This window comes from Numenius arquata, chromosome 2 (genome assembly GCF_964106895.1).
Source record: "Numenius arquata chromosome 2, bNumArq3.hap1.1, whole genome shotgun sequence".
Classification (NCBI taxonomy): domain Eukaryota; kingdom Metazoa; phylum Chordata; class Aves; order Charadriiformes; family Scolopacidae; genus Numenius; species Numenius arquata.
This window is the reverse complement of record NC_133577.1, coordinates 79,697,397-79,707,613: the sequence shown is the minus strand read 5'-3', so window position 1 is coordinate 79,707,613 and position 10,217 is coordinate 79,697,397. Positions and strand designations below refer to the sequence as shown.

At 48.5% G+C, this 10,217-nt stretch overlaps 1 protein-coding gene across 1 annotated transcript; it reads right to left on the bottom strand.

Annotated features, from left to right (window-relative positions):
• Positions 1-1,457: 1,457 nt before the first annotated feature.
• On the bottom strand, positions 1,458-2,790 carry PDE6H (phosphodiesterase 6H). Its single transcript, XM_074164747.1, has 3 exons — positions 2,651-2,790; positions 2,459-2,499; positions 1,458-1,534 (listed from the first exon to the last, which is right to left on the bottom strand). Exons 1-3 carry the CDS (start codon positions 2,788-2,790, stop codon positions 1,458-1,460), a joined length of 258 nt encoding a protein of 85 aa, XP_074020848.1.
• Between the last annotated feature and the right edge of the window lie 7,427 nt (positions 2,791-10,217).

Here is a 10,217-nt window from a genome sequence, read left to right as displayed (position 1 = left end):
AGCATTTAAGTGGCTATGAGTGCCTCCCCACTCACCAGCACCCAGGCTGCTAGAGACCAGGAGACACAAATCGATAGGGTGAAGTGGATTCGCTCTGTGCTTGCCTGCATATACACATCCTAACCTCCCCCTGCCTCCCCACCTGCCCTGCTGTTTTCTCTCTCTCTGGAGCCACCATTTGCCTGCTTGTCCAGACAAGCTCCAGAGCTTGAAGTTGCAAGGGGGTTAAGAGAAAAGCCTTCCTGCTGGTGGCGGGGGGTGCGGAGGGAGACTTGCCCCACGCTAACTACAGGGAAGAGGGAGCAACTAATGCAATACCATCTTCTGCTAGATGAGGTGGGACTACTGGCACTGTCTGGTGACAGATCGTAATGATTCTCCGTCTTCTTAACCCGCAGCAAACATGTCCTGGGGAGTGAATGCCTCATGTAAGTATGTATGGGCCTGGGGACAGTGCAAGTGTCACACAGGGACCTCCCATCGAAGGAGAGGAAACACAGTGTCATTTGGAGTGCTGCTTCTTTGGAATTGCAGCCACTCAGGAGCACAAAAGGAATGAATAGTGGGATTAATTCATTTATCTATTGATCTCAGACACACACAGTTTCATTTAACATTATTAGAACAGCCAGAGTCTCACGGCTCATAGCTGGTGGGCAGTACAGCAGAGACTACATTTGCAAGCCTTTTTCCCCTCTTGCTGATGAGGTAAATCTTAGCAGCAGATTGAGTGAGCCCCGGGGGAAAGGCCTTCTACATAAAAATAGCCCAGTGTCTGGACTGGTGACTCTGAACCTGTTCTTTATAGATAGACTCTCAGCAACTAACTGGTGGCCCAGATAACATGGGGATCTACCCTTGGAAGTCCTATATAGAAAGCTGTCAGGGAGGGAATCATGGAATCATGGAATTGTCGGAGTTGGAAGGGACCTCTAGAGATCATCTAGTCCAACTCCCCTGCTAAAGCAGGGTTGCCCAGAGCACATTACTCAGGACTGCATCCAGGAGGGTCTTGAAGATCTCCAGAGAAGGGGACTCCACAACCTCCCTGGGAAGAAAAAAAATGGGGTTGATATAATTAGGTCTGGACATACATGCACACCCATACACACAGTATCTCAGCTAACCAGGTGAAAAGTTAACCAGGGGAAAAGTTCAAATACAGCCTCCCTGTATCTCCATAAACATGAAGATCTATGACAGTGGGGGAAGATAGAATATGGTGCAGGGAGGCATTAAGATGTTTTTCAGTAGTTTCAGCACATGGAACGTGAGGTCTATTCAGGGTCCTGAATAACTTCTTTGCCAAATTAATCTGCAAAGGACGTTCTCGTAACTAGCTCTTACAAAACCACCCTGCAGGTGGATGCAAGGGCCAAAAATAAGTGTCAAAGGTGATGAAGATCATGCTGGGATCTGTGGAGTCACCAGGTGACACCAGTAGAGATGCTGGCACCTTAGATGATCCCAAACTGGGCCAGCTCATGCAGTTCCAGATGGCTGAAAGCTTCCCATGGGCAAATCACTGTGATATCTGCAAAAGAGAGAGAATGAGAAATGGTTTCTGGTCACTTCAGTTCTTGGGTTTCTTTGGTATTAATAGAAAGGCAAATTTACTCAGGAAACATTAAGAGATGGGAAGAGCAAGAATAATGAGACTCCACTTGAAGACTAAATGAGCAGATGAGCTCTTCAAATCTGGTGCTACCTACCAGACTGAACCAGATCACTGTATTTTCTCCTGTGCCATCTTTCTCTGTGAGCAAGAGCAAACCAGCCTTTCCTATAGTCTCTTCAGTGACTCTGTAGACTGATGTAAAAGTTAATTCTTGTTATGTGGTTTTTCCTGTTCTTATAAACTGCCTGTAGCCAAACTGTGATCTCCTTGAAGACATGTTCAATCTTAAAGCAGGTGCTGAATGATTTGGTCTTCAACATTCAGGATCTTAACTCTGATATGTGCAGTTGTTATTGATACCTAAAAAATTCGGACTGGTTACAGCTCATCCAGTGCATGTTTCTCAATCCCAGATGGGTACATAATATTCTTAAAATTAGGATTCTGGTGACACACAAATACTTAACCAGCTGCAATTTAGTTACTGTGATTTTTGTTATTAATAGCTTAGCATTTGGCATTTCTATGAGAACCTCGTTTTGCTGAAATTCTTAGCCAAAGTATTAGCAGAAAACAAAGACAAACAAGTCTATTTGCAGCCAAATGAAAGTATTCAGAAATTGAAGCATGCCTAAATAGCCTTTCAATCTTGTAGTGTATGTAAGCATAAGCATGACCGTGGCAGCTTGCGGAGGGAGTATTAGCCTTCTCTGGTGACCCTGAGAGCTGCAGAGGGGCCCAGGAGACAAGGAACCCACCCCAGACAGTCCTCTCCTGTGCTGAAGCATGACTGCGCTTGTGTTAAAGCAGGGCATGACAACAACATCCTGCAGCACTTACCTGTGCCCAGTCCCTCCATGCCTGGGATGTCATCTCCAAACCTAGGGGAAGAAAAAACAGGCAAGGGGTGAGTTGGGCCAGCAGCACCCAGGAAAGGGGAGCTGGTGGAAGATGGTACCACAGGAGCCCAGCTTAGCAGTGGGGAGCCACTCAACTAGCATGGCTAGTCTTTTCTTTCCAAAATGCCCTTACCCTTTTACTCCTTTTTTAGGAGGCTTGCTCTTGAACTGCCTCGTCTGTCTCTGCTTGAACTTGGGAGGCCCCTTGCGTGGTGTAGTGGGACCAGTTGGAGCATCTCCAGCATTGAGGTTGGTGCCTGGGTTCTCACTCATGGCTGGGCTGCTGTGTGTGGCTGGCTCACGCCTCTCTCAGCTTCCTCAGTCTGCAAGATAATGGCAAGTACTGACGCAATGCTCTGCTTATCATTTCTAGGCATCAGTGGTCAGGCAACAGAATTATGGCAAGTATTGATTGTGACAGGATTAAAGATAAAGATATTAAAGAAAGATTGTAATGCATCCAAACTAAGCAGGGTAGCACTGTCTTTCATCCAGCATGCTTGAATTAAGATGCCAAACAAAGGACACTCGAGCTAAGGACTGGTTCAGGATATGACTATGAGGAGCGCAAAGACACACTGTCTTAGGGCATAGAGAAATACCCTGTTCTTGGGAATCATCTTACTATACTTCACCTGTTCTTATACATGTGCCTAAGCAGTACCTTTTGGACACTGGTGGAGATAGGATGCTGAGCTAGATGGGCTCTTAGTCTGGGTGCAGCTGCAACCAGGACCTCATGTTTGTCAATACCAACCTTAAGGGAAATAGCCCAGTAGCTTTAAAAAATTGTAAAGAAGGCTAAGGCAAAGCATGGGAGACTGTCTTTTAGACAGAAGTGGATTTCTCAGGATTTAGGAGAGCAAGGTCTGTAAATTTTCCCAGGATATGTCCATTGGGGTATTTTTGAGCATTATATTACAGGCATATATTACCTCCTCTGCACCAGACTGCACATAAGCCAAGCTCCACTTCCCAGGGGCTAAATAGTTATCAGGGAGCAATTCTTGTGTGGGAGACATCTGCCTTAGACAGTAGAAGTGCTGCATTCAGAGCCTTTTCCTTCCTTCCCAGAGAAGACAGCAATAACTCTCACCAGTGCCCAAGGGGGAGCTTCCAGCCCTTCATCAAATTTTCTGCTAATTAGTACGCTAGAATGATTTGACCAAGTGCATTTATGGAACATAAATAATTGCCAACTTTTCCTCCCCTCCTTGAAGTCATATTCTTCCCCATGACCTTTACATAACTCATAATTCCCATCTCCAGGTGTTCATCCCTGTGCAGCCAGGCTGATGGAATCGCTGATGGAATTATCTTCAGGATTTTGTACTAAAGGCTAATCCCATTATGTCACCATAGTGCTCTGGCCTAATCCCTAACGTCACCTGCAGTGACACTTTGGACTTTTAATCTCAGAACTATAAATGCTATCAAAGATGGGTAATTTTTTTTTCCTTAATCTAAAGACAGTTCCTGTCTTTGACAGTCCTGAAATAGCCAGAGTGCCAGAAAGCAAAGCCTGAGATGCAAGGAGAAAAACTGTCCAAGCAATCCTCCTGTGTCACTTCCACATCAGTGCAAGGAGAAGACCCATGTTTCTGTATCTGTGGCAGCCTGGGAATAGTTCACCCCTGACTTCTTCCCATCTGTGCTGGCAGTAGGATGGATCCTAACGATAGCACCTAGAGGCATGCTAGTTTTTCTGTCGCTTGCAGTTGGGCTCCTGTCTCAGCTGCAATATCCTGAGCAGGAGACTGGACGGGTTCCAGCCGCCCCAAATGGAGCAGCAGATGGTTGTGTCTGCAGCTGAAGTAGGCACAGATGCTATTTCCCCGCCTGTAACACAACGCTTCCTAAGCACACACTGTGCCCACAAACAGAAGGACCAGCTGAAATGGTACAAGTTACTTATTTGGCTGCTATCTCTGAAGCACCTGGACAATCACCCACTATTTACAGCTTTATCCCCACAGCGCGGTGGCAGGACAGGCAAACACTCTCACTTTCATCTTTTACAGAATGGGAACAGAAGTGCAGTGATCGCTATGACCTGGACTGCACAGCTGGAAGGAATGACAAAATCTTTTGACTCACAGATTTTTAGGGCCAAGCTAAGAGGTGAATGCAGTTTGGCTCCAAACCAAAGGGAGAATTTGGTGCCTCACTTACGCAGGACCAGTGAGGAATTCAGATGGTAGTGCCCTACAGCAAAATGTTTTGCACTGGAAAACTGCTGCATGGCATGTTGGCTATGCCCCAAAGCATAGTATTATGCCTCCACCTCAGGAGCAGTCCTTATCAGTAGAGTGTCTGTCTCAGTGCTAGGTAGCCCTCCTGAACTATGAGAGACACACATCCACTTCTAAGCGCCTTCAGTTCATCTGACATGCAGAGATACTTGGCACCCCTCTGAAAGCCTGCTCCCGAAAGTAAGACAGAAGAAACACACTGGCTAACAGTCTTCCAACCCTTTGGCTTGACATCCAAAACTTGTAAGAGGCAGCTGAGCTCAGCCTCCAAGTGAGTTCCTGGCACGGTACCTTAACCACAAAAAAAGTCTTTGAGGGTCAACTCCTCTTAGTTCCTTGAGTCCATGCCTTGCCCCTGGCCTTCACTCAATAGAGAAATAGCTAATGGGAAGACTCAGTCCTTGGAGTTTCCCTTTCCCTCAGTCTGAAGTAGTCATATCCACTTGCCAGCTACTTGATACCTGAAATTTGGTAGGGAAAAAGAATCTGCCCAAATCACACTTCATCCTCTCTCTCACCTGCATGAATTCCAGAATTCAATGAAACTAAAAGGAACAATTCTAACCTCTTCCTTACCAATCTCCCTCTACCTATTCTCCCACGCATCACCGAAAGAAAGGTCAGAGGATGGAAAGCAACCTTAACGCTGCACAACACCTCCATCTCGCAGCAGGAATCAAGCTGTCCTCCTACCAGTGAGTTGGTGGGACTCACCTGCCACCACACGCAGGTCCCCATTCATGCTGGAGAGGGCCCTGCCCCACAGCAGGAGCACTGCCCCAGTTCCCACACCTCAGGAACCAGCTGATCCTCCACACAGCCAGACGTAGGTGTGTGGCAGCCCCAGGATCACAGTTGCAAAAGAAACACCCACAGCAGCTTCCCAGGGGAATTCCCCAGCCTTTTGCCTCGCCGTACCTGGCTACTTGGATAGTCCTTGGTACCACACCAAACGGATGGCTTGACAAATTCTCAACGAGACTGGGTCTCCTTCTCTCACTCTCTGCAAGTGCTATGCTGCCTCACCCCAGTGCTTCCCAGGCTGCCAGAACTCTTCTGCCACCGTCATCACTGGGATGCAGTTCGTGGGGGAGAGCTGATGGCTGTGGATGCAAAGGCTGTTGAGGAATAAGATGTTCTTCCGTGCACTTCCTCTGCCCCCTTCTCTGACAAGGTGTTACCTAATCTCCCCTGACAGCATTTCTGCTCAGTCCAGGGTTTAATCCTCTGAGCAAGAGCTTTACTTGCATCCGAATGCTAATTATACCTAATACACAGTAATGGACTTATCTCAGTTGCGTCAGATATCCCACCTCTGGGTTGCTGGCCAGGTTAATCATCCTTCTTTTAGTTTTCTTTGAACTTAAAGAGGCTTGAATACTACAGACAAATGCTGACTCTTTAATCTGCCCTCTCTTTAATCTCTGATTCTCTATGGAAAATTTCCCTGACAGATAATGCAGATGCCTCACTTGACCTTCTTCAGACAGATTCAGCATAGGATCTCATCTTCTGTGTCTGAAACTTCAAAAATACAGACTTCTCTATGTCCACGACAAGTGCCTTCATGGCACCTTCTTCATGGTGCCTCAGGCGTGTCAAACGAAGAACCCCCATGGGCCGTGGCCCTCCATGCAGCAATATACTGGTAGAAGATGGCATCTGGAAGGAAATAGCCTTGTTTTTACATTCCTTTTGGTGGGGTTCTTGCATGCTCAGCTCTTGACCTCAAGAGAGCCACCAGCATCATCCTTGTAGCCAGGCATTCATCAGGGAATATTGTATCCAGTGTAAGATGCCTGTGAGGAGTGAGGAGTCTCAGCTCCAGTCTCAGTTGCTTGAGCTGACTAATCACAATGATGGAAAAAGTCCACGCAGGTTCAGCCCTTTCTGATCCTGTGTTTTTACACAGGATCTCAGACCCTTCGTTCTAGCAGGAGTTTTAAGACCAAGAACAAATGAAAGAGGATGCACTCTAAAAGACAGAAACTCGTTGCAATTAGAACTGTATTTCCACAACTGCTTCCCTGATGGGGATCATTGGAAAGACTATCCCAATTGAAAGAAGGGATTCAGTAACAGTGGAGGTACAGCATCACATGGTATAAACTCCCCACCGATGTGCCCTGCGTGTATGGCTGGGCACCGGGGCAGGAAACACCAGCTGCCTGTCCCAACCGCTCCTCAGGATGCCCCCCGGCGCTGCTTACATGCAGGCTCAGCCAGTTGAAGACACAAGCCAAGGGGGTGCCAGGGAGCCCTGACCGAGGGGTGCCTGGCACGAGAAACCGAGTAGCCCCACGGAGGGCAGAGCTGCTCACACAGCCAGGGAGCTTCAGGACAAACCGCTGCTGCAGCACTTGCCCTGATGTTAGAGGAAACAGAAAACAACCACCCAAGGACCACAACTCCCTCCCTTAGCTACTGGGTCTGTGCACACTCCGCAAGCACAAACATCCAGATTTTTCTCCCATGGGGTTTTATCAGGACTTTTCTCTCCTCTGGGTTTTGCAGCCACTGCCTCTTTCACCGCCCTGCCACCCTCATTATTTCTTTGAGCTCCTGGGAAATACTTACAGCGCCAAGGGCTCCTCTTGAAAATCATTCAAATCCCGTCCTCCAGCCTGCGTTGAAAAGGTCTCGAGGTGTCCTTTCTCCTCCAGATATACCCTGCCACCAGGTGACACCAGGCTGCCAGTTGTGGGCGGGCCCCCGCACAGCGAGGGGGGGACGCGTGGGCAGTGCTGTGACCCTGGTGTTCTGAAGGCACAGCTCCAGCAAAGCCTGGGGGAGCAGCAGAACCTTGACACTCTGCTGAGGGGTGATGTACCCCTTTCTGCAAGAAGAGGTTGTGGCTTCCCTGGAGCTCCTGGGGGGACATCTCCAGAGAAGCAAAGAGAAATAAGGACATCACCTGCTCTTTGTGCAATGCTGCTGCTCATGAACACACACACACATGCCTGCACATGCAGGGAAGGGAGGAGTTGGTCCAAATCATCCCAGATCCCTCCCCTGTGCTGGGGAGCTCATGGAGGGTCTTCCAGCAAACTTCTCAGCAGTGCCTCAGGGGTCAAGATGTACCTGACAGATCTGTGTACTTGGTCAGCCCGGTGCCAAGAGGGCTGAGTCTGCTCAATGGAGTGATAGAGAATGCTGCTGAGAGGCTGTGCAGGGCCCTGATGGATATTTAGCTGCATCTAGCGGATGAGATGGCAGGGGAAGAAGGGTGGACCTTTGTGTTGCATGCTGGTGGCCAGCCAGTGGGGTGGCCTGTCACCTCTGAGAGCCGAGGCGCTGGCTGAGGGTAACAGCTAGATCACATCTGGGTACTGATAGCATTGCTACTGTGAGGGTCTGTCTGAGAAAGGGAAGAGCTGGTGCCTTGGCCCAAACTCCAACCCAACAAAACTCCATGGATGGTAATGCACACTCTTTTATCAGCTGCTTTGTATCTCCTATGCATTTTAATAGCCTATGGTGACTGTCTGGGAGATCAGCATCAGACACGTGGAAGAAGTGGGTGAAGTCTCAAGATGAAAAGAGAAGGTCCAGGGCCCTACTAGAAGGTGCTGGAAGATCATCCTCAGCTGCAGCAGCACTTCAGTCATGGACTGTAGCTGTCTGGATTGAGGAACAACCACAGGGTTAACAATCCTCTGGGGTCCATTGATTCTGGTGAAGCACCACTCATTTACCTTTGTTGAGCGTCCAGCTCACATGAGATCAGGGCTGGCAGGGCTGAAAATGGTTCCAGAGAAAGGAGCTACACTAGGAACATCAGAGCAGCGCTGGGGCAGAAGAAAACTGAGGTGTGGGTTTGTGTAGGGATGGACGGGCTTCATCTTTGGGTGAGACTGGAGGAGGGGGTTTTGGAGCAACCTTGCCAGCCAGGGGTGTGACAGAGAAAGGACAAGCTCTCTCTGACATGACAGACCCTGGAAGTGGGGACCAGTCTGGTGTTGAGCGAGAGCCCCACAGCTGGCCTTTCAGATGGCTGAAGTTAGATGAGATAAATCCCTCAGCAAGACTCTTAGATTACATTTGAAAATCGATAAGGTCCTAGCCCTTGAGTGAGTACAGAGGAACCGGGAAATAAATCCTAGATGCAGCCAAGGGGCTTTCAATCTAGCAGAGAATCAGCAAACACACTTCACGTTTCCACGTGCTTGAGGACAATCACACAGCTTTCAGAGGCTTGTGTGATAATTTCTAGGCACAGGAAAGAGGACGGGGGCAGCATGGTGTTGGCATCCTCTCTTCCCAGTGACAACTAGAGCTTGTACACAAATGCACGGAGATTGATTGCACTCAGCAGCTCCTGACAGCAGAAGTGATTATTGTGGGCAGGGACCTGCTTGTGTGGATATAAAGAGGTGCAGCCTGCTGGCAGCAGAATCTGCTCCCATCCCCGCTGCTCATTCCCATGCCTCCATCTGCTGCAGACAGGTTTCCGGGGGCTCCCCCTCCCCTTCTGCCTTCTTCTATGTAGGTAGAGTTGCTGGGGAAATCAGCTCTACAGCTCCCTACTCCTCTTTTCTGAACCTTAAAAATTTACGGTTTTTTCAGGCTGTTTGTTTTCAAAACATCCCCTTTGTTTTCCTGTTTACCCAATGAAATCTGGCTCATTTCGCTTTAACAAAAGTGGACATGTGGGAAAAAAATTTCCATGGTGTCACATGAAGCTGTTTTTTGGCCACTGAGAAAACATGGCAGAAACTCCCTAAATGGCCCCACTTATCATGTTGTTTCTTATCTCCCATTATTATCAGGCCATTTCCCCTCTCCTCCTCTCTCTCCGTTCATCTCCCTCACAAAACGGGTGTCTTTTGCTTTGTGGGGATGTGCGTGCACAGCTCTGCAAGCAACACGTGCCAGCTTTGTGTCCGTGCCCAGCTGCCACCCCGGATGGATGATGAGTTCTGCCCAGGGACCAAGTGGGACTGCCCCAGGAAAGCCTTTTGAGCCACATCAGTTACCACCGATCCAGACCAGAGCACACCAGAAGCCACAGTGGCCAAGCGATAGCAGGACTGCCACCCCTGTGGCCCCAAAGGAAAACCCATGAGCTTTGTTACCTCTGGCCAGTTTATTCCCTATTCCAGAGAATCACATAAAAAACATCTCCAAGGTTTCTGACCCTATTTATGAGCTAGTGTAGCCATGGTAACTGTAGTTATACCAGAAATAGCAGCTCACTTGAATGACAAAGAAAACACAAGTTTACAAGACACTGACTTTTCCAGGGGCTGACTGAGCTCATGGGACTGTGGGAGGAAATCCCAGCCAAGGCGTAGACTCTGGGATACAGCAGATGACGGCTGTGGCTGGCATGGGCCACAATAACTCTTTTGAAACATATCTTTACAAGCTTGTGCCAGGTGCTTTGGAGACTTTGCACCTTATTGATAGTTTTATCACTTGCCACACAGACGTACCTGACTGGAAATG